This window comes from Semicossyphus pulcher, unplaced genomic scaffold (assembly GCF_022749685.1).
Source record: "Semicossyphus pulcher isolate SPU_LCO1_2020_fin unplaced genomic scaffold, fSemPul1.0.p SCAF_15, whole genome shotgun sequence".
Classification (NCBI taxonomy): Eukaryota; Metazoa; Chordata; class Actinopteri; order Labriformes; family Labridae; genus Semicossyphus; species Semicossyphus pulcher.
The window spans coordinates 1680889-1704871 of NW_027211659.1; the positions used below are offsets into that span (position 1 = coordinate 1680889).

The window sequence follows — 23983 nt, forward strand, 5'->3', positions numbered from 1 at the left end:
ACTTTTGACACACAGCAGTAGCTACTTGCGCCAAAAGAAACACCAGGAACAGCTTGGCGTGAGTAACTCTTTCAGCTGGAGCTTAAAATGACTTTCATCAATTTGGCCAGTCAATCTTATAACTAACCTGTTATGACAAAGTGAAAACATGCGTTTTGGAAACTGTTATAATTACATTTCAAGAACTGAAATATCTTGTTTTCGGATGTATTTAGAGCAGTTGCTATCGCTATCCAAAGTGAGCTGAGGTAGCCTACATCTTATTTTCCTTTTCCATCTTGTTTTTCACTTCGGTTTTCATTGGAGTGCAGCTATAGCATATTCAAAGAAACAGACAAGACTTACAATAATTTATCTTGAAAAGTACAATGGAAGTGATGTACAAAGAAAAGGAGGAGGGGTCTATCAGTCCTGAAGTAAGGAAGAATCTTGGGAGGGACAAAAGATGTAGTTAAGTTATTTAACATCTGAACCCTCTGTTCTTCTGAACACTGTCAAATCTCCTCCTCTCTCTCTGATGATGGAGGGAGTTGAACTCTGCTTTCCACAACTGAACACCTCCTGCAGGAAGCCAAGGCGTTCTCTCTCTGACACTGTGCTGACTTACATTGTGCTTTCCTTTATCGCTGTGCTCACTGCGATTCTTAACCTGCTGGTCATCATCTCAATCTCGCACTTCAAGTAGGTACTTCATTCATAACTTTATAACACTGGTAGTTGTACTACTGTTTGACTAAATTTCACGATTTGTTCTTATATCTGCTGGAATGAAAACTAATGCTACCATTCATGCTGCTCTCTTATCTCCCCAGAAAGCTCCATACCCCCACCAACCTCCTCCTCCTCTCTCTGGCGGTCTCAGATTTCTTCTTGGGCCTCCTCATGTTCTTTCAAATTATCCTCATTGAAGGCTGTTGGTTCCTCGGTGACCTCATGTGTAATCTGTATTCTTTTGTAGTTTTCATCATTACATCCTCCTCAGTAGGAAACATGGTGCTCATATCAGTCGATCGTTATGTTGCCATTTGTGATCCTCTGCATTATTCTACCAAAGTCACTGTGAGAAGAGTTACAATCTGCTCTTGTCTTTGTTGGCTGTGTTCTGTTCTATACAACAGTTTGATAATGAAAGATAACTTGAAACAACCGGGCAGGTTTAACTCCTGCTCTGGAGAGTGTGTGGTTGTTATTGATTATGTTGCAGGACTTGTAGATGTTTTATTGACCTTTATCGGTCCTGTCACTGTCATCATAGTTCTGTACATGAGAGTATTTGTGGTGGCTGTGTCTCAGGCTCGGGTCATGAGGTCTCATGTTGCAGCCACCTCTCTCCAGAGTTCTTCCAAAACAACTGCCAAAAAATCTGAGATGAAAGCAGCCAGGGCTCTCGGTGTTGTTGTAGTCGTATTTCTGTTATGTCTCTGTCCATATTTTTGCATCACACTTACAGGCCAGGACACCCTGCTCAATGCCTCATCTGCTGCCTTTGTAATATGTCTGTTCTACTTCAACTCCTGTCTTAACCCTTTGATTTATGCCTTTTTCTATCCTTGGTTTAAAAAGTCTGTTAAAATCATTGTTACACTTCAAATACTGAAACCTGGTTCGTGTGAGACTAACATACTGCAAAGAGACGCTGTAGAGTGACTGAAAGTGTTTAAACATGTTCATGTTGAGCTGATCGTGTGAGGGGTTTTAAAGTCAGACTAACGAAAAATGCTATTGGCATTATAATTGAACCAATATATTACAGAAAGATTAAGTTAAGGATCTGACATGAGACTTTTTCAACAAGCAAAAATCATTTCATCACTTTGGTTATATTTTTGGTGCCGTTTGTCTGTCTGTGTATTTGACAGCAGGATTAAGGAAACAGTAGTGGCCCAATTTTCATGAAACTTGATAAGTAGCAAGGAGCAGAAATGTACTAGTATCCACATAAATCAATGATCTTATACTGTTGTGTCAGATCCCAATTTATTCACAAGAGCACATTCACAAGACACTCTGATGCACTCCAAACCTGCAGAGACACACAAAATAGGTTGGTGGAACCAAAACTCTCTGCAAGTGCTCAGAGGGACCATATTCACCCGCGCACTCACTGGGAAGGCATGGCATGAAATGTTTGGATGTAGCTCAGTTAGCCCTTTCACCTGCTCCTGGAAACTAGGCAGGACCACAGCTCCTGATTAATCAGAAGACGCAACTGGTAGGAAAGAACAACTTTGAATGTGGATGATGTGTTGAAGTTGTGCTTCTCCATGACTGTTTGGTTGTATTAGTTCATTAGAAAAATGCAGTTTAAGTTGGATAATTTTGGTTATGCTAATTTAAGTTCATGTACTTTGTTGAAACTTTGTGAACTGAATAGTTAAGTATGACGTTACTTTAAGTATGTATATTGTTACCTTTATCATTAACTGGTTTGAGAACCTAGGTTAATTTGAATGACTTTGTTTGTTTGATAATCAAGTAACGGTAACATGTATTCTTTAGGAAAACTTTGAGGGAAAATATTTATTTGAATTTATTTGAGACTAATGCATGTATTTTCTGTTTATCTTGAAGGTTATCAACCTATTCGATTCTATTCAATTCCATTCTATTCCATCATTCTGTTTGTCCATTGAAACCATCAAACCCCAAACCATCTTCAAGAAAATAAAATCAAAGAATAAGAAGAATTGAGTTGTCCTTTGCATCCTTCAACAGTTGATCAAGCAGTTTTCAAGTCTGGGCAGAGTTGTGGTCACAAAAACACACAAAACTTGACATATACAAATGATAAATCATCGCTGTTTGAAGCTATAACTAGGCTGGACGTCTACTGTCAGTTTTATCTTTGAGTTAATGGAAAGATTAAGCAAACATACAACTTATTTTTGAAAAAAACAGCTATGTTTGCCAACAGTGTTGAGAAGACGTAATGCAAGCAGATGGGAGTGGCACTCAACACTCTAGACCAGGGTTAAATGCAACATTTGTAAGAAATTCTGTCTGTGCACTCCCAGCATCGAAGGCCTTCTTTTGGGTTTTTAAAGAAGACCATTGTAGTGCACAGGCACTACAATACCCTCTCTAACCAGTGTTATCATTTTTTGGTAAATACTCCTTCTAGAACAGAGAATAGGGGAGATGTAAGTAGTTGAATTTGATCAGTTACATGGGAATCTAGAGACCACATGAAAAGATGGACGACATGACTGCTGCCCAAAAGTGACACATCTCTAGCGGCCCTCATTTCATAGGCAGATTGTTATAAAAACAGTGTGAAGGTTTGTTGACATCATTACGTGCACCTTTTGATCTGTAGCCTCAATGAAAACAAAATGTTATATACTTTATCTACCTTCATTATTACATTAAATAATCAATAAATGCATATGTAAATAATACATGAGCTTTTCTGTGGTTATACACAGTAATTTCTATTTTGGGCCCTTTTTTGTGGCGACGCATGATTGGCGCTAACACTCTGAGTATTTTAGTTTTCCTCACATTAAAATAAAAAAAATCTTAAATAGTAAGTGTGCATGAAGACGCCAACACAGTCCCCATGCCCAAAGAACGAGGGGTTGCACAGGCTAGTTAACATTTGACCTTACTGCTGTGTGGTGACGCTTTATGCTTGATGTCTACTAGTCGCCACTCGTCAACAAAAATACAAGTACCCTGCACACTCATCTGAAAAGACACCCGTTTATGCCAGCTAAGGAGCAACCCCAGTCTTTTCAACAGCAGCCGATTAGCAACTTTACCAAACGCCCTGCTGTAACGCAGAAAAGGCAGCAGCAGAATACCAATTTGCTGGTGAATTTCATTGTCAAAGACTTCAGACCTTTAGCAGCAGTATATGGAGAGGGCTTCAGAGAAATGCTGCATTTTATTGAGCCTGGCAAACATGTCCCATCTTAAAACACACTGTGGAGTAATATTAAACACCACTTTGACAGCCTGCATCAATATATGGTGAAGGAAATCAGAGACCAAGGTGTGTGGCTAACAACGGACATGTGGACGTTCTCCACCATGGAGCAGTACATTATTGTAACTGCTCACTACATCAATGATACATGGAAGCTGATGGCTCAAGTGCTGTACATCTATGATGCCAGAGAGACACACTGCTGCCAACATTGCCGATCGTCTGTCTGAGACAGAGATGTGGACTTGAGACTTGGTGACTTGGAATCGAGTCACTGTTTTCATGACTTGTGACTTGACTTGAGGCATGATGACTCAGATGACTTGCGTGTGTTCATAAGTTTGAATGTTAGCTGTTAAATATAAAATGATAAAATTCAATGTTGTCAAGTTTCTGTCTAACTGTCAAGTATGTACGCAGCGCAAACTGGGAGTCATGATTGGACAACTCAAAAAGCTCCCCGGTATGTGATTGTCATGATTGATGACTGGCTGTCAGTCAAACTCTTTGCTATGGCAACATGCAACATCAAAGCACCCAGCTACCTGATGTTTTTCCCAAAAGAGAAGCCTCATCAGTCGTACTCGTTACTACTCAATACGGTCTCAGAGCAGACCATCATCATGGCTGCGTCTGTGCCAAGATAATACAGATACAATTCATTGTCATACTTTTTGAACAGGTTATATAAATTGGCCAATAATATCATTATTAGACGGGCTGCTAACACCTTGTCTTTTCTCTTTATAAAGACCGGATACTACACGTAAAAGTGCTGGATCTTGGGTGGAAAAATAAGTGACTTGACTTGCCTTAACGACAGACTTGACATAACCTGTGACTTGACTTGACTTGCCCAAGACGACTTGCATGAGACTTAGACCAAATGACTTGAGACTTACTTGGGACTTGAGCAAAGATGACTTGGTCACAACACTGGTCTGAGATAATCAAGAATGCCGCATACTGGTGTTTTGCATAGCACATGATATTGCTAGCGACTTGAACATAGCCATGGAACTTCACGAAATGTTTCCCAAAGATGTGGAATGCACCGGGAACACTCTGCAGCTGGCAGGTTAAATATTGATGGTGATGTGGTGAAGGCTACTGATGCAGCAAGATGAGTTGTCAACCACTTTCGACACACAGCAGTAGCTACTTGCGCCAAAAGAAACGCCAGGAACAGCTTGGCGTGAGTAACTCTTTCAGCTGGAGCTTAAAATGACTTTCATCACTTTGGCCAGTCAATCTTATAACTAACCTGTTATGACAAAGTGAAAACATGCGTTTTGGAAACTGTTAAAATTACATTTCAAGAACTGAAATATCTTGTTTTCGTATGTATTTAGAGCAATTGCTATCGCTATCCAAAGTGAGCTGAGGTAGCCTACATCTTATTTTCCTTTTCCATCTTGTTTTTTTACTTTGATTTCATTGGAGTGCAGCTATAGCATATTCAAAGAAACAGACAAGACTTACAATAATTTATCTTAAAAAGTACAATGGAAGTGATGTACAAAGAAAAGGAGGAGGGGTCTATCATTCCTGAAGTAAGGAAGAATCTTAGGAGGGACAAAAGATGTAGTTAAGTTATTTAACATCTGAACCCTCTGTTCTTCTGAACACTGTCAAATCTCCTCCTCTCTCTCTGATGATGGAGGGAGTTGAACTCTGCTTTCCACAACTGAACACCTCCTGCAGGAAGCCAAGGCGTTCTCTCTCTGACACTGTGCTGACTTACATTGTGCTTTCCTTTATCGCTGTGCTCACTGCGATTCTTAACCTGCTGGTCATCATCTCAATCTCGCACTTCCAGTAGGTACTTCATTCATAACTTTACAACACTGGTAGTTGTACTACTGTTTGACTAAATTTCACGATTTGTTCTTATATCTGCTGGAATGAAAACTAATGCTACCATTCATGCTGCTCTCTTATCTCCTCAGAAAGCTCCATACCCCCACCAACCTCCTCCTCCTCTCTCTGGCGGTCTCAGATTTCTTCGTGGGCCTCCTCATGTTCTTTCAAATTATCCTCATTGAAGGCTGTTGGTTCCTCGGTGACCTCATGTGTAATCTGTCTTATTTTTTAGTTTTCATCATTACATCCTCCTCAGTAGCAAACATGGTGCTCATATCAGTCGATCGTTATGTTGCCATTTGTGATCCTCTGCATTATTCTACCAAAGTCACTGTGAGAAGAGTTACAATCTGCACTTGTCTTTGTTGGCTGTGTTCTGTTCTATACAACAGTTTGATAATGAAAGATAACTTGAAACAACCGGGCAGGTTTAACTCCTGCTCTGGAGAGTGTGTGGTTGTTCTTGATTATGTTGCAGGACTTGTAGATGTTTTATTGACCTTTATCGGTCCTGTCACTGTCATCATAGTTCTGTACATGAGAGTATTTGTGGTGGCTGTGTCTCAGGCTCGGGTCATGAGGTCTCATGTTGCAGCCACCTCTCTCCAGAGTTCTTCCAAAACAACTGCCAAAAAATCTGAGATGAAAGCAGCCAGGGCTCTCGGTGTTGTTGTAGTCGTATTTCTGTTATGTCTCTGTCCATATTTTTGCATCACACTTACAGGCCAGGACGGCCTGCTCAAAGCCTCATCTGCTGCCTTTGTCGTATGTCTGTTCTACTTCAACTCCTGTCTTAACCCTTTGATTTATGCCTTTTTCTATCCTTGGTTTAGAAAGTCTGTTAAAATCATTGTTACACTTCAAATACTGAAACCTGGTTCGTGTGAGACTAACATACTGCAAAGAGACGCTGTAGAGTGACTGAAAGTGTTTAAACATGTTCATGTTGAGCTGATCATGTGAGGGGTTTTAAAGTCAGGCTAACGAGAAATGCTATTGGCATTATAATTGAACCAATATATTACAGAAAGATTAAGTTAAGGATCTGAAATGAGAGTTTTTCAACAAACTAATTAAAATAATTTAATCACTTTGGTTATAAAGTTGTTGCTATTTGTCTGTTTGTGTATTTGACAGCAGGATTATGGAAACAGTAGAGGCCCAATTTTCATGAAACTTGGAAAGCAGCTAGGAGCAGAAATGTACTTGTATCCACATAAATCAATGATCACAAAATATTCATCTCTGTTTGAAGCTGTAACTCGGCTTGGCGTTGGTGCGTTTTTTAAACCTCCAATTCGAATTTTATTATGTTTTGTGAATTATACTACTGATGCATATTTAGCCTTTTCATCTTGTATTGGAGAGGTAGCAGTTGTTTGATTGTCAGAATCTGAAGCAGACAAAACCATTAATTGTGAAAACACCTGGAACAAAGTACCAACTAGCCTAATACTTGATAGGTTTATACATAACATGGGTACTGTGGGATGTCTAAGCAAATCTTAAATTACATACTGTATGTCTCATAGGGTTTCAGTATCACCATGTTCCTGACAGGTTTTTTTGAGTGTGTGTGAGAGTTTGTTGACATAACCTGCGACATTTAATCTGTGGTCTCAACAAAAACAAAATGTTATATACCTATCTATCTTCATTATGATATTAAATAAACAATATGATGATGAACGGGACGAATTACTTACGTTAAGATGAAAAGTTAATTTTTTGGAGCAGCTAAATGGGTGAAAGTTTATGATGATGTAATAAATAATGACAACACTGATTAAGTTAAATGATTAACATTACTAAAGCAACAAACTCAAGAGGCTCTACTCTGACATGTTATTAAATATATTGACAGACAGTAAACATTAACACTGTATATGTTATTAAGAGTGGCCAATTAAATATATTGAGCTTTGCTAGTTACTTCCAGCACTGTTTCACAGCACCCGCTGACACCTGCCTGTACAATGACAAAATGGACACAAGGGGGAGCGCTAACCTTGTTCCAATGCAGCCACACTGACAAGGCTACCTGTGCATGCAGACATACAGTCATGGCCAAAAATATTGGCACCCCTGCTCTTCTGTCAGATAATGCACCACTTCTCCCAGAAAATTGTTGCAATTACAAATGCTTTGGTATTCACATGTTTATTTCTTTTATTTGCATTGGAACAACACAAAAAAGCAGAGAAAAAAGTCAAATCTGATATAATTCTACACAGAACTCCAAAAATGGATTGGACAAAATTATTGGCACCTTTTCAAAATTATAAGAAATAATTGTATTTCAAGCATTTGATGCTCCTTTAATTTGCATGAAAACTCACCTGTGGCAAGTAATAGGTGCTGGCAATATAGAAATCACACTTGCAGCCAGTTAAAATGGAGAAAAGTTGACTAAACCTTTGTGTTGTGTGTCTGTGTGTACCACACTGAGCATGGAGAAAAGAAACAGAAAAGAATTGTCCAAGGATTTGAGAACCAAAATTGTGGAAATGTTCCTTGATGTTCCTGTGTCCACTGTGCGCAATGTCATCAAGAAGTTTACAGACCATGGTACTGTAGCTAACCTCCCTGGACGTGGACGGAAGAGAAAAATTGATAAAAGATTGGCACCTAGGATTGTTCGAATGGTGGATAAAGAACCTCAGTCAACTTCCAAACAAATCCAAGCTGACCTTCAGACACAGGGTACAACAGTGTCAGCTTGCACTATCCGTCGCCATCTGAATGAAATGGGACGCTATGGTAGGAGGCCCAGGAGGACCCCACTGCTGACAGAGACATAAAAAAGCCAGACTGGAGTTTGCCTAAACTTACCCGAGGAAGCCAAAATCCTTCTGGGAGAACGTTCTGTGGACAGATGAGACCAAAGTAGAGCTTTTTGGTAAAGTACATCATTGTACTGTTTACAGAAATGAGGCCTTCAAAGAAAAGAACACGATCCCTACGGTCAAACATGGTGGAGGTTCACAGATGTTTTGGGGTTGCTTTGCTGCTTCTGGCACCGGATGCCTTGACTGTGTGCATGGCATCATGAAATCTGAAGACTACCAAAGAATTTTGGGGCGCAATGTAGGGCCCAGTGTCAGAAAGCTGGGTCCCCGTCAGAGGTCATGGGTCTTCCAGCAGGACAATGACCCAAAGCATACTTCAAAAAGCACCCAGAAATGGTTTAAGACAAAGCGCTGGAGAGTTCTGAAGTGGCCAGCAATGAGTCCAGATCTAAATCCCATAGAACACCTGTGGAGAGATCTCAAAACAGCAGTTGGGAGAAGGCACCCTTCAAATCTGAGAGACCTGGAGCAATTGGCAAAAGAAGAGTGGTCCAAAATTCCAGTAGAGAGGTGTAAGAAACTCATTGATGGTTATAGGAAGCGATTGATTTCAGTTTTTTTCCTGGAGTTGGTGTCAGTTGACTCCAGCTCTGAAGAAACTCACCACTTCATCAAACATCAAAATAGAACTTTTTAAATGGCAAATAAACATCAAGCATTACATCAGAAAGAGGGCCCGAGAGTGTAATTCTTCTGTAGAGGAATAAAGAGGTCTACGTCACAAAGGGAAAGAAAGATGGGCAGGATTATACGAGGTGAAACAAGTATAAGTGGGGAATAGGAGAATAGGAAAAGGAGGAGCTTTGGTCAGAAAGCTGCCAGAGTTCAGCTGCTTCTCTTCTTTCCAATGATGGAGACCATGAAAGAAGCTGAACTCTGCTTTCCACAACTCCTCAATCAGTCCTGCATGAAACCAGAGCCTCCTCACTTTAACACTGTGCTTATTTACATTGTGCTGTCTTTCATCGCTCTGGTCACTGCAGCTCTCAACCTGATGGTCATCATCTCCATCTCTCACTTTAGGCAAATAACCTTCATTGCATATGCTCAAATGTTTTTAAACACAAGGAAATAGCCTCAAGTTTATATGCATTTCTGCCAGCACAGAGATAATTCCACTGGCTTACTAGTGTCATATATTGTGGTTTTTAAAAAATATTGATTGTTCAACAGCTCAGTTGATAATATTGATGATTGTTCACAATGATAATATCCTTTCAATGCAGGCAGCTCCACACCCCAACCAACCTCCTCCTCCTGTCTCTGGCTGTGTCAGATTTTCTTGTGGGTCTCTTGGTGTTGCCAGTTGACATCCTCCTGACAGAAACCTGCTGGATCTTGGGTGACATTATGTGTGTGCTTTATTATCTGATACCTATGATCACAACCTCTGCCTCAGTTGGAAACATGGTGCTCATATCAGTTGATCGCTATATTGCAATTTGTGATCCTCTGCATTACCCCACCAAAGTCACTCAAAAAACTGTTAAAATATGTGTTTTCCTGTGTTGGACTTGTTCTGGTTTCTACAGCCTTATGCTTTTATATGATAACCTGAAGCAACCAGACAGGTATAGTTCCTGCAAAGGGGAATGTGTGGTCAACATATCCGGAACTATTGACCTTGTTGTTACCTTCTTTTGCCCGATTACTATCATCATAGTCCTGTATAAGAGAGTTTTTATCGTGGCTTTGTCTCAGGCTCGTGCCATGAAGCTCCACATTGCAGCTGTCTCACACAAGGGTTCAAAGACTGTAAAAGTTAAAAAATCGGAGTTAAAAGCAGCCACAACGCTTGGTGTTCTTATAGTTGCGTTTCTGATGTGTTACTCTCCATATTACTGTGTCTCTTTGACAGGTCACAATCTCTTGATCGGCTCTACAACTGAGGCCATTATGGTCTTTATAATGTATTTTAATTCCAGTCTCAACCCTGTCATCTATGCTCTTTTCTACCCCTGGTTTAGAAAAGCTCTTAGACTTATTGTTACATTTCAGATACTGCATCCTCATTCCCGACAGGTCAGCATTCTTTAGAGAGACAGAACATTAGATCAATATACCTTTGTTCTGACACTGAGTGGGTGTTCTATATACATGTACGCATATAAATGTATTTCCTGTTTTTCATTTAGTGTAGTAACCACTGAAATAACCAGATGTTTGATAGATTAACAGAATCATAATGCATTATGTAATGTTGACATATTTTTCTAATCAAATGTAACAGTGGTTTTCTACAATACACCTCTGACATATTTTGTAAATGATGAACAAATTTGAAAATTGAAAAGAAGAAAATTCTGGCTGACATTGAAAACCACCATATATCACCTCTGGCCATGACAAACGAAACAGACTAAAAATCAATACCAAACTAAAAGCAACTGCTTTTGTACGCCACAGTGAGTGACAGGAGGGTTGGGAAGACTTTGCTGCTTGTGTTGCTTCATAAATGGTAATAAAGTTTGAAATAAAGATGACCACCAACGTTTTTTGTCCGTCTCTGAAGCAAAATTTTAAAGTATACTGTATGCATGAAACAACAAACAAAACATACTAGGGATGCACGATATTGGATTTTTTCATTCAATCATTTAGCCGATTACCGATACCGATATTTTTTTCCCGCACACCTAATTGCAGAGATCATCAACTCTCTTCTGTATTGGAATTAGCGTACAGTATAATGGTGATACTCTTATCACATGTGTTACAACGGTCGGGGTGACGGGTCTTGAGATGGTTAATAAAGTTTGTAGTGTTGAAAGACTTTGCCTTGGCTCCTCCTCGCATCACCGAAGCTGAGCAGTCATTGCAAATTGCAGTTTTGCTTTCTATCTGGACACTTTGAAAAACTTCAACACCACGGACATTTTGGCTTCTAACTCTCTCATGCTGCAGGTAGACACACGTGACGTCATCACGCTGTGCCGCGCAGGTCTTCTTCGCGCCGGGAATAATTGCGCCGAGGTCAGGCATTTAATCAAGTATGCAGCAGCCCATTACTTTATCAGTTAATTATATCGGCGGATATCGGCATGTTGGCCAATACCGATAACGTGCCGATAATATCGTGCATCCCTAAAACATACTGATATGCTTAGACAGCTTCACAGACCTACATGTCTGCGCAGCACTCCAAAGTCATTATTTTAACAGGGGTCTCTCTCTCTTTCTACCTCACTCTCTCTCAGTGCAGCAGTTTGGATGAGTCACGCAAAGCAGGATCAAATTAGTGGTTTGCAATTGATATGTTGGTTGATAGCCTAATTTTGTATAAAGGTAAACATTCTTACTGGCTTACACAACGTGCACACGAAGTAAAAGATAAAGTTAATATTGTTCCGGCCGGATCTAACATTAAATACTACCCACGAGTCGAGCCAGCTGTTGTGTGTTTTTATTCCTTTGGACAACAAGCCCGTCAGAAAGGCCTGTCTCTATTTCCCTCTGGTTAGTTAGACATACACTGATATTTCCTTATGAGGAAGAGTGCTACTGTGTGTCCGTCTGTGAGTAACATAGACTTTTACATTGTGAACATGCCAATATATACCAATCTTACTGATGCGCCCTTTAAATAGCAGAGACAGACTGCGCCGGAGGAAAAATATACTGTGCACTGTGAAATTGATTCATGTAAAAATCGTGGTTCATCTTCTGGGCCAGTAGGATCCACAAGCCCAATCCCGCGGTAATCTCCATCCGATGTCAGCATCACTGCAGGCACTTCGGCACTTTACAAGCTACTCGCTGCACTCGTGACAGATCAACTGTCATTTCAGGACAAGCTAATTGACTTTAGCAAGCTACCGCGGACCAGTAAAATGGTTTTAAAAGCCCCTGGTCAAATGGCAGGAAGAAGGGAAACAGTTGGAGAGCAGAGTGCACTGGCCTATGAAAGAAATGAAAATGATATAATCTTACGCTTTCATGCCATTATTTGCTGCACCGCCTTTATTAGCTCACAGAGGACTGGAGTAGATCCTGAAGCATGTACTAATTCAAAAATCAAAAATTGATTCTGAATCGTGGCCCCAAGAATCTGAATCGAATTGAATCGTGAGACACCCAAAGATTCCCACCCCTACTGTGCACCACAGTGCTTTGAGCCAGGTGTACAATGGGGCCCTATGGTTGAAACGTAGGGCCCCCACTGAGCGGTTGTTTTATAGGTTTTTTATAGAACATTCGAATATTGATATGCCTTTAAATGCCCATCCCTAGTTTGAGGAATCTGATCTCATCTGGTAGCCTATACTTTGCCTATACTTTGGTTGCCTTAAGTGTTAAAAAAAAAAACATTGTTTAAGTTTGGAAAATATTATTTTACTCTACTAGGGATGCTAATTAAGATTTTCTTTTCAAACCAATAGCCGACTCATTAACTGTAACCCACTGGGCTCTGCACAACCCTCAGAGTGTAATTAGCTGCTTTGTGTGACTGTATGCCTCACTGAAAGTTTTCACACCTGCTTTGGATGGTGTCAAATGATGGCACTGCTGCAATCAGAGGTGTAAGACAAAACAACGAGGTAAGACAAAACAAGCTTTAACATCAACACATGATGCAATTACTGCGAAATAAACATTTCAAAGTTAACTGACGGATTGTTGAGCTGACATCATTTGTGCCATGGCCAAACACTTATGATGCAACATTCAGTCAATACATAATTACAGAATAAAATCTTTGTTCAAAGTATCTCACCAGCCAAATAACAAATAATCAACATATTTGTTGAGCCTTATGACTGTGGTCATAAGCACTATGGTGTGTGAAAGGATATTACCAATAAAGTCAAAACAGCCATGATTACCCAGTACTTGGACATTCTCTTCTAAAACACATTGCATCAGGTGGCTTGGTTTTAACACAAATTCTCATTTTTCAAAGATTTTTTCCCCCTCAAAATAAACAAGATTGACTACACTTCCTGCATCAACACATTAAGACCATAGACTGTATAAAAAGATGGACGACATGACAGCTCCCTAAAAGTGAAGCCAAAACATTTCGGGCGCCCCCTGCTGACTGGCTTTAGTATAGGTCATAAAGCCCGCCTCCTCCATGTTAACAGATGGGACATGAGTCAAACTATAAAATCAAAATACACGCCCACTTTTCTCAAACATGGTTTCTGTCATTATAGTTAGTTCTTATCATGCTGATTTACGTCCAAGTGTTCATTTTTCTGACAAGTTCATTTTTAATTAGTTATTTGATGCTGTCAAAATGATGATTGACAGCTCTGTGGACAAATTAGGCTCCTGCAGCCAATCAGCTCCGGGTGAGCAGAGCAGAGGACAATCCGCGAGTAGAAACGTAACTATAACAATCACTACAGTCATTAAAGGTTCCATACCTGTGAACCTTAACCTCAGACCAACACAGAGAAGCTGTTCTGCTGTTAAACAAGGATCCTTGCTGTTTTTTCGGTAAGTTAAGTGTGTGTTTGGGTTAGTGAAGTGGCTACCCCTGCTTCACTCGTCAATCTCTACTGCACAGACTCTGGCTCCGTATGATGTCACCATCGCAAGATGGCAGCGCCTATCGCAGGGGCTATCTTGGCATCAATTACGTACATTGGGAGCAGATGGAGACACGTTGTCCATCTATATATACAGTCATTGATTAAAACCCACAATCTATAGTCCAAAATCAAAAAGGGAAAAAGAACAAAACGTACCACAAAAACACACGACTTCCTTTGAAACAGACAACCTCAAGTTTTGTCAACTTAAATAAAAACGTACAGCTAACAACTGCACCTGCCACTGAAATGTTTTCAACAGAGGAAATTCACGATGGTTATGTCATATAGTGCAGTCTACCGAACCTTCCAATGTGTGTTAATCCCCTTCAGATGTGCTTCAGCTGATATAACATTTTGGCAAAGAAAAACACACAGAGCACGTCGCTGTCACCACTTGTGGCTCTACATTATTAGTTTATTTTGCAGAATCAGGCTCCAAGCTAACTTGTCCCATTGCTACCAAATTTACATTGCTGACCCATTACCTGGGAACATGGGGGATAAGCAATGGGGGAAGCGATGCCAGGGTCTCATAACAAGATGTGATTAATAATGTAACAGGTATGTGAATTATTTTCATTTTGAGGAAAAGAATGATGACTATCTCCAGCTTTAATCAAGACAAGGCTACAAAAAAAATATGACAAACAGGCCAGCTGGGCATCACCCTCGCTGGCCAGAATACGTCTACAAGACATTCTTCGGCCAGCTGTGCAGGCTGAAATATCAAGTCCTGACACTGCTGTGAGAAACCCTTTGATTGTTACAGTACTGCATCTATTCTGTTGTTTTGCTTTGCACGGTACGTTTTTAGGAGGGGCGCTGTTGTTGTTCCCTGAGCCAATCACAGCGTATAGGTGAGTGTGGGAGTGGTTCAAGTTAGCAACTGGACCCCATTCAGACCGGCGAACATGGTGAAAGAGCGATGCAGAGTTGGCCTTCTTTCTGTTGGACAGGTAGGTGCCACAAACCGGGTAGGACAAGCTAACCGGCGGTTAGCATGCTAGAACAAAGGTAACTGTGATGCTGTCAGTGTTAGCTCGGCGGGGTGGGCGTGTTATTGCACGAGAATGATGATGAAGACCCCAGGAGGAGGGGCCCAGTTTGAATGTGTTGACAAAATGAAAGGAAAAATCCTACTTATTATACCTTTAAGTTTTGGACACTTTATTTTTCAGGTGAACACAAAAACAATTGAATATGCGTCAGTTGGCAACTGTTTGGGTCAGATATACTTGAATTAACCACTGAACTGTTATCACAGCAGTTCAAATATGATCTCAAATATTAAAATGTCAGAGGTAGAGCAAATGGGCAGGTGGTGAAATACTGAAAGAGACAGAGACAAAAAGAAGGAATACAATAAGGAAAAAGGCATGATGTAAAGATCGAGGGAGGAGGGACATCATTCTCCACACAAGGGAAAATGTGACCTGTAGCACGGAGGACTCAAGCGAGGAGAGTGATAAAAGAGCTGTGCGACAGACATTTCTGGAGAAGACAGATGGCAGAGATCAGAGGATTCTCCTCTCATGCGGTGGAGCCCCATGACGGAGCTGAACTCTGCCTTCCACAGCTCAACTCATCCTGCACTAAGCCGACACATCCTCACACTGAGGCCATGCTGATTTACGTTCTGCTTTCCTGTACTTCTCTGATCACCGTGGCTCTTAATCTGCTGGTCATCATTTCCGTCTCCCACTTTAGGCAAATATTATGATCTAACATACATTTATAATTTCTATAAATGATGCGACTTATAAAATGAAATGGTTTTATCTGATATTGAAAGGTCATTTTAATGAGACAGCTATGTTGTGATGTTTTGGTATCCTTTTTTGCCACTGCTTTATCATCTCGCACTTCGACAAATTGCTGGATGACTTCATTTAAAGAAAGTTTATGTAAGTATGTGTACTTATAATATTCTCCCTTTCCAGGCAGCTCCATACCCCCACCAACACCCTCCTCCTCTCTCTGGCTGTCTCGGACCTCCTCGTGGGCCTTGTGTTGATGCCAGTTGAAATCATCTACATAGACTCCTGCTGGTTTCTTGGTGACATTTTGTGCACTGTGTATTATGTTATCGACTACATCATTACCTCTGCCTCAGTAGCCAACATGGTGCTTATATCAGTTGACCGCTATATAGCTATTTGCGAACCACTGCATTACCCCACCAAAGTCACTAAGGAGAGAGCAAAAATGTCTGTCTGTTTGTGTTGGATTTATTCTGTTATCTTTAGGATTCTTCTTTTACACGATCACCTGGAACAACCAGGCAGGTCCAACTCCTGTTTTGGAGAGTGTGTGGTTGTGATTAATTACATTGCAGGAGTTATAGACCTTGTTTTCACATTTATCTTACCCATTACCATCATCATACTTCTGTATTTGAGAGTGTTTGTGGTGGCCTTGTCTCAGGCTCGTGCTTTGCGGTCTCATATTGCTGCAAACACTGCCCAACGTGCAGTAAATGGAATTGTGAAGAAAGCTGAGATGAAAGCAGCCAGGACTCTTGGTATTGTTATAGTTGTGTTTCTGTTTTGTTTCTGTCCTTACTATTACCCCACTCTGGCAGGAGAAGACACTTCAGTCGATGCTTCATCTGCATCGGCAGAAATCTGGTTGGCACATTTTAACTCCTGTTTGAACCCTGTCATCTACGCCTTTTTCTACCCCTGGTTCAGAAAATCTATGAGACTCATTCTGACACTTCAGATACTTAAACCTGGATCTAGTAATGCTAAAATATTATAGTGACATGCAGAAGGGTTTAAACTTTGTCCTCAAACTGAGATGTTTTTCATGAAAGCGAAAATGTAGAAGTTTATGTGGTTTAGAGAAAAATTATGGTCTCTGTTGTTTTTCTTTAACTGTATAATGTATGTGTGTGTATATACTAGACATGTGATTCATCTTGGTCTCTTTTAAATATAATGCTATGAATTTTCACATAAGTACATGCATGTTGACATTTAAGTACAAATTCATAACAGGCCATGTCATTTAAACATCACAGCATTTTAAAACAGCACCTTCAAGCTAACGATCAGAAAGGTAATGTTATTTTATATTTTAGTGATGTATAAAGCCTTCTATATCGTAATAGGAAAGTGTTCAAACTCTAAAGGCCCTGCAAAAAAACAGATTTTTATTTGCAGTTTATATTTTACGTATATTATACAAGTTGATCAGATACGATAAAACTGAAGGTTGTCTGTCTCAATGTGGAATAATTGTGTCTTAGTAGATATTGTTCCTCCTGCAGCTTTGTTTAAGACAATAATTAAGAGCCATATCAGCTCAAGAACTGTAATTTATTCCTAAAACATACAATAATGCAAGACTAAGACTCAGCCAGTGTGTAACTGTCAGATTACCTTTTTCCTGCTAAATAGATCAATGCATGTGACTCTCTAAAATCATTTTCTTGCTGGTTGATCTTAATCTTTAAAAACCAGAACATAAAACAGAACATTTATTTATTTTATCTAATGAATTGTATGAATTCTTCAACTGAGCAGAAACATATTTTCCAATAATGAGGAAATATTTTATTGACCAAAGTGTGACGTCAATAGAAGTTGTGGGTGTGGTTTGCTGTACACTGGCTCAGGTAACGTGGCTGCAAACTACGGCACAGCTTGTCAGCAAATAAACAGTAGCCTCAGAATGAGGCTGAGCTCCTTTATTATTACAACATGAATATGGACGTATTTTCAATATCAGTCACAGAGTTGGAAGCATACAGCCTCATCAATAATATAACTACTTGATCCTTGTTAAGGTAAACAATAGTGGTGTCAAAACTAGCAAAAAATGACATTCAATTATTCCTTTAACAAAACAGAGGTTCAAACTATTTAAAATACCTATTCTTTGCGCAATATATCGACAAGAGGGCATACAAACACAACGAGAGACACTTACGTGCAAAGATATTTATTTTAACATAAACATGTCTTTTAAAAGATCAACATAGGCTTCCTACACCTCGCAAAATAAACTAATAAAATAATAAAATAATGAGGTTACGGTAGAACAGACATTCAGCGCTCAGAGCAAGCTGTGCTGTGACAGGTACATTTATTAAACATTTGCAAACATGAACATGTATAAAAAAATCAACATACCTGTCAGTTAAGCTGGGGGTGAGAATCTTTGTGTCGAGTCCACACAAGGACAATCGAGAACACGGGAGAATGTGCGAGAATATGTGAGAACACGCGAGACAGCTGCGGTAGCGCAGATTTTTCCCCGAATTGAATATTAATTTTAATAATCGAATATCCGTTTTTTTAATACAATTAGGTTATATATTCGAATATCATTGATGTTGCTAGGTATGCGTTTTGCATCTCTGACGCTTTAAAATTTAAGAGGACACAGTAAACTCACGATCCATGCGTCCCAGGGGTGTACCTCACCTTCCCATACAGAATGATACATTATGAACTAGATTTGTAGTCAAACTCGTATTAAAATCACAGAAATCCGCAGGGGAAAACTTGCTGTCAGAGCACCGCCGTTTCAACCCTCTGTGCATCTAGCAGCAAACGAGATCTCGTGTACGCAGTCTCGCAACGTGCTAGTTCAGCCGCAAAAACAACAACTAGCGCGTCACTACGGATATCTTTTCATTATAGTTATTAGTTCTGTTATAACTGTTGTGCACCGAAACAAATTCCTTGTATGTGTAAACCTACTCAACAATAAACCCCGATTCTGATTCTGATTCAGAAAGTTTCCTTTTTGTGATAAAAGTTTCACAGTGATTGACTCAGTTCATTTTCTGATTATATTAATCACATTTGATTTTGTAGATGTTTAGACTAGAAGACTTTTGGTTTATTTGCAGACTACGTCAGGGTGATGAGAATGTTTTGTTCATGTGTTAAAATCAGCTCCTATTGGTAATTTATTTTGGTGCTACAAAAACACTTTTTGTATTGCTAAAGATTGTTGTTTTGTAATTTCAGATTTGAAATGTTATTCTTTTAATTTTAGATACAATTTGAACATTCGTGAATATATCTGTTAATTATAACCATATCCAACCATACCAACATCAAACATGAGTTTAACACTACAAGTTCTCAAGAATCAAACATTTTATTGGGAACCCATTCGATTTCCCAGGGACCCACTCAAATCACCACCCGTGGGTTCTGGGATCAACATCCCTGGAATATAGAATATTCATCGACAGCCCAAATTAACGAAAATTGCTTGCTGTATTAACATATTGGATAACTTGAACATCACAGTGTACCATGGGGGTTGGATCCACGACAGGAGAAAACTGCGATGTGCGATAACATAGTTCAATATTGCTGTAATGATATGAAAAGCAATAAATAACAAACAGGGTAATGAATTAAGTGCATGTGTGAAAGGGGCTTTTGATGCACTTATCCTTGTTCTTTTGATTGGATAGAATTTGCTTATGGGAGGGTCGCAAAAACAGATAAATAATATGCATGACAAAGTTCAGCATCTCCTCCTCTCTCTGATAATGAAGGTCACAGAGTCAGACCTCTGCTTTCCCCAATTCAACAACTCCTGCAGGAAGATGATTCGCACTAATTTGGAGGCTGCTCTCATTTACAGTCTGCTTTCCTGCATCACCCTGCTCACTGTGGTTCTTAACCTGCTCGTCATCATCTCTATCTCACACTTCAGGAAGGGATTCACTTTTCTGCATGAGCTATAAAATGTTTGTTCAGTGTTTACAGTTTGAGTGAGGCTAAAGAATGTTTGATACAATTGGCAGAGTTTAAGTTTAGCTTTTTAGGTTTGTCTTTATTCCTTACATCAGCTGTGCTGAGGGTCCATTCCTACCATGGACCCCAATGATAACTAACATTATGTTATTGTTGCTTTAGAGATAGCATGCAAAAGGACTTTCCTCACCTGCTGCACATCCTCTAACGAGTTCATACTGCCTATTTGCAAATGCTTTTACAACTTTTCTGTATTCAGGCTCGTTACTCCTGCACATTCCATACTTCTAGCAATGTAACTGCTTTTAAAACTCATTTCCACTCCTTCTACAAACAGCATGTTCATTGTTGATATTTTTCCAATTTCAGACAGCTCCACACCACCACCAACCTCCTCCTCCTCTCTCTGGCTGTCACAGACTTCCTTGTGGGTTTCCTACAGATGCCGGTTGAAATCCTTCTCTTCCAAGGCTGTTGGATGTTGGGTGATTTTATTTGTGCTCTGAATTACTTTTTAGGTGTACTCCTTGTCAGTGTTTCAGTAGGAAACATGGTGCTCATATCAGTTGACCGCTATGTGGCTATTTGTGACCCTATGTTTTACTCCATCAAAGTCACTATGAAAAGAGTTAAAATCGGCATTTGTCTGTGTTGGATATTTTCCGCCTGCCACACCAGCTGGTTATTGAGGGATTTCTTAAAACAACCAGACATGTATAACTCCTGTTATGGAGAGTGTATACTTGTGATTAATGATGTTGAAGGGTCTGTTGACCTTGTTGGGACCTTTGTTGGCCCCTTTATTGTCATCATAGTTCTGTATATGAGAGTGTTTGTGGTAGCTGTGTCTCAGGCTCGTGCCATGCGCGTCCACAATGCAGCTGCCATGCAGCAGCATTCGAATTCAATAACTGCTAAGAAATCTGAGATGAAAGCAGCCAGGACTCTCGGAGTTGTTGTAGTTGTGTTCATCTTGTGCTCCTGCCCATATTATTGTCTTCCTTTTGCAGATGACAACTCTTTAGGGGCCGTCACTGCAGCTCTTCAAATTTGGTTGCTGTATCTTAATTCCTGTGTTAACCCTTTGATCTATGCCTTCTTCTACCCCTGGTTCAGAAAATCTATCAAAATCATTGTAACACTTCAGGCACTGAAATCCGACTCCGGTACGGCCGACGTACTGTGATGCAATAGCTAAAACAATTGTTTTACATGTTGAAAACTATTTCAAATACGGAATAAATAATATACAAATCTGAAAAATACTTTATGTGATGGAATACAACATCCGTGAACAGTAGGAGGGAGGTTCACTGTGATTCGATTGAATATAACTGAATATGATAAAACTTTTATAGACCATATACTGTACCCGTTTGTCACACATTTACCAGACAAAATTAAGAGTTGTTATGTTATCAGGAGCTTTAAAGTCTGCAAACATCCTTGAACTCTGTAACCACTGCCTCTTCATTTTCTTCTATATCCTTGAATTGAACTTGACTGACATTAACTTGCTGCAGATTGTGGTGTGTGTTTGTGTGTCATAAAGTGCAGCAATGTACTACTCTGTGGCACTCTGTTTTATGTGTTTTTTGTTATTGTCTAGTTTCAAAATTAGCTTTAAACTAACACTGAAACAATACATCAAATGATATACAGCGGGTAAAATAAGTATTGAACACGTCACCATTTTCTCAGTAAATATATTTCTAAAGGTGCTATTGATATGAAATTTTCACCAGATGTTGGTAACAACCCAAGTAATCATACATACATATAAACAAAAACAAATAAGTTCAGAAATTAAGTTATGTGAAATAAAATGGAATGACAGGGAAAAAGTATTGAACACGCTTACTGAAATTTATTTAATGCTTTGTACAAAAGCCTTTGTTGGTGATGACAGCTTCAAGACGCCTCCTGTATGGAGAAACTAGTCGCATGCATTGCTCAGGTGTGATTTTGGCCCATTCTTCCACACTAACAGTCTTCAAATCTTGACGGTTCTGTGGGCCTCTTCTGTGAACTCTGATCTTTAGTTCTTTCCATAGATTTTCAATTGGATTCAAGTCAGGTGATTGGCTGGGCCATTCTAGCAGCTTTATTTTCTTTCTCTGAAACCAGCTGAGAGTTTCCTTGGCTGTGTGTTTGGGATCATTGTCTTGCTGAAATGTCCACCCTCATTTCATCTTCAGCATCCTGGTAGATGGCAGCAGATTTTTATCAAGAATGTCTCGGTACATTTTTCCATTCATCCGTCCTTTAATTATATGAAGTATGTTGGTACCATATGCTGAAAAACAGCCCCACGCCATGATGTTCCCACCTCCAAACTTCACTGTTGGTATGGTGTTTTTGGGGAGATGTGCAGTGCCATTTGTCCTCCAAACATGGTGTGTATTATAGCATCCAAAGAGTTCAATTTTGGTGTCATCTGACCAGACAATATTCTCCCAGTATTTCACAGGTTTGTCCAAATGTTGTGCAGCAAATTTTAAACGAGCTTCAACATGCTTTTTCATTAGCAATGGAGTCTTGCGTGGTGAGCGTGCATACAGACCATGGCGGTTGAGTGCATTACTTATTGTTTTCTTTGAAACAATTGTACCTGCTAATTCCAGGTCTTTCTGAAGCACTCCACAAGTGGTCCTTGGCTCTTGGACAACTCTTCTGATAATTCTTTTCACTCCTCTGTCAGACATCTTGCGAGGAGCACCTGGTCGTGGCCGGTTTATGGTGAAATGATGTTCTTTCCACTTCCAGATTATGGCTCCAACAGTGCTCAGCGGAACATTCAGAAGTTTAGAAATCCTTCTGTAACCAATGCCATCAGTATGTTTTGCAACAATAAGGTTGCGAAGGTCTTGAGAGAGCTCTTTGCTTTTACCCATCATGAGATGTTTCTTGTGTGACACCTTGGTAATGAGACACCTTTTAAAAGCCATCAGTTGGGACTGAACCAGCTGATATTAATTTGCACTGACAAGGGGCAGGATTGCTGTCTAATTACTAATAGATTTAAGCTGGTGTCTTGGCCTTCCATGCCTTTTTGCACATCCCTTTCTTCATGTGTTTAATACTTTTCCCTGTGTCATTTCAAATTATTACACACAACTTAATTTATGGACATCTATGGTCTGATTTCTTTGCATGTGTGGATTGCATGGGTTGTTTCTCACATTTGGTGAAAATTTCATTACAATAGCCCCATTAGAAATATATTTACTGAGAAAAATGTTGATGTGTTCAATACTTATTTTACCCGCTGTATATACATGGTGCATTTACAAATTCAATGAAAAAAAATCCTCCATTCAACAGGGATGGAAACATGACAAAGCCATGATGTTTTGTACTATAGAAACAAATATTTCATCAATGTATTTCATAAAACAAATGAAAATAAAAAAATGCCATAATATCAAAATATACAACTATTCTTGTAGCATGAAGACAGGCCAAATGCCCAGGGAAAGCGGGAGGACGAAGTAATTAATATACAGTACTTACTGAGAATGCTTCAGTTGAACAAACGTAGCTAAACAAAAATTGGCATACATTTATTCCCTTATTTCACATTCTGTTAAAGCCAGGTATTGCATAAAAATACTTTAAAACAGCACTACAGCCATGAACTAAACAAATTAATAATATATCAGAAGATGACAGAGGTGACATTTTGCCATGAATCTCCAAATAATTACAATACCAAGAGTTGGCCGACAGATGTCACCAAGTCACTACCATTTCCCCTGGTCCCTGAACTCTTAACTTCTTCTTGTACCGGCCAAAGTTTTTACTACAGGAAACCACAAATCTTTTAACTCATTAGTAGTTTGTTTCCAAATAGAAAATGATCATAAGTCACTCACAGCCACTTTTAGGGAGGTTGGCACTTTTTATAGCCTAGTTTAAATGTTTTCTGTAACTGTAAAGTTACTGAAAATGTTGACTGCGCTCATCTAAAGCTGTTCTAGTGTGATCTTAACTGTCACCAGCAGATGGCAGCATCTACACTGAATTGTAACTTAAGAATGCTGTAAGCAGCTGAGAGCTGATATACCTGTTTTAATC

The 23983-nt window shown here is 39.6% G+C and overlaps 5 protein-coding genes across 5 annotated transcripts; all 5 read left to right on the forward strand.

Annotated features, from left to right (window-relative positions):
- Positions 1 to 514: 514 nt before the first annotated feature.
- LOC138592572 (trace amine-associated receptor 8a-like) lies at positions 515 to 1647 on the forward strand. The gene is made up of 2 exons (XM_069663405.1): positions 515 to 681; positions 813 to 1647. The coding sequence occupies exons 1-2, from the start codon at positions 518 to 520 to the stop codon at positions 1645 to 1647; spliced, it is 999 nt and encodes a 332-aa protein (XP_069519506.1). The 5' UTR covers positions 515 to 517.
- Positions 1648 to 5579: 3932 nt separating this feature from the next.
- Positions 5580 to 6712, forward strand: LOC138592573 (trace amine-associated receptor 8c-like). The gene is made up of 2 exons (XM_069663406.1): positions 5580 to 5746; positions 5878 to 6712. The coding sequence occupies exons 1-2, from the start codon at positions 5583 to 5585 to the stop codon at positions 6710 to 6712; spliced, it is 999 nt and encodes a 332-aa protein (XP_069519507.1). The 5' UTR covers positions 5580 to 5582.
- Positions 6713 to 9487: 2775 nt separating this feature from the next.
- Positions 9488 to 10677, forward strand: LOC138592432 (trace amine-associated receptor 13c-like). The gene is made up of 2 exons (XM_069663241.1): positions 9488 to 9663; positions 9867 to 10677. The coding sequence occupies exons 1-2, from the start codon at positions 9488 to 9490 to the stop codon at positions 10675 to 10677; spliced, it is 987 nt and encodes a 328-aa protein (XP_069519342.1).
- A 5007-nt stretch (positions 10678 to 15684) lies between these two features.
- LOC138592575 (trace amine-associated receptor 13c-like) lies at positions 15685 to 16940 on the forward strand. Its single transcript, XM_069663407.1, has 2 exons — positions 15685 to 15887; positions 16121 to 16940. The coding sequence occupies exons 1-2, from the start codon at positions 15685 to 15687 to the stop codon at positions 16938 to 16940; spliced, it is 1023 nt and encodes a 340-aa protein (XP_069519508.1).
- A 2758-nt stretch (positions 16941 to 19698) lies between these two features.
- LOC138592677 (trace amine-associated receptor 1-like) lies at positions 19699 to 21092 on the forward strand. Its single transcript, XM_069663522.1, has 2 exons — positions 19699 to 19858; positions 20269 to 21092. Exons 1-2 carry the CDS (start codon positions 19699 to 19701, stop codon positions 21090 to 21092), a joined length of 984 nt encoding a protein of 327 aa, XP_069519623.1.
- Positions 21093 to 23983: the final 2891 nt, after the last annotated feature.

What these genes read in the sequence shown, in the direction of transcription:
- LOC138592432 (XM_069663241.1), top strand. Translation starts at nt 9,488, where the DNA reads ATGATGGAGACCATGAAAGAAGCTGAACTCTGCTTTCCACAACTCCTC. An exon ending in ATCTCCATCTCTCACTTTAG is followed by an intron (nt 9,664 to 9,866) that starts GCAAATAACCTT and finishes CTTTCAATGCAG; the next exon opens with GCAGCTCCACACCCCAACCA.
- LOC138592573 (XM_069663406.1), top strand. Translation starts at nt 5,583, where the DNA reads ATGATGGAGGGAGTTGAACTCTGCTTTCCACAACTGAACACCTCCTGC. An exon ending in ATCTCAATCTCGCACTTCCA is followed by an intron (nt 5,747 to 5,877) that starts GTAGGTACTTCA and finishes TTATCTCCTCAG; the next exon opens with AAAGCTCCATACCCCCACCA.
- LOC138592572 (XM_069663405.1), top strand. Translation starts at nt 518, where the DNA reads ATGATGGAGGGAGTTGAACTCTGCTTTCCACAACTGAACACCTCCTGC. An exon ending in ATCTCAATCTCGCACTTCAA is followed by an intron (nt 682 to 812) that starts GTAGGTACTTCA and finishes TTATCTCCCCAG; the next exon opens with AAAGCTCCATACCCCCACCA.
- LOC138592677 (XM_069663522.1), top strand. Translation starts at nt 19,699, where the DNA reads ATGAAGGTCACAGAGTCAGACCTCTGCTTTCCCCAATTCAACAACTCC. An exon ending in CGTCATCATCTCTATCTCAC is followed by an intron (nt 19,859 to 20,268) that starts ACTTCAGGAAGG and finishes GATATTTTTCCA; the next exon opens with ATTTCAGACAGCTCCACACC.
- LOC138592575 (XM_069663407.1), top strand. Translation starts at nt 15,685, where the DNA reads ATGGCAGAGATCAGAGGATTCTCCTCTCATGCGGTGGAGCCCCATGAC. An exon ending in ATTTCCGTCTCCCACTTTAG is followed by an intron (nt 15,888 to 16,120) that starts GCAAATATTATG and finishes CTCCCTTTCCAG; the next exon opens with GCAGCTCCATACCCCCACCA.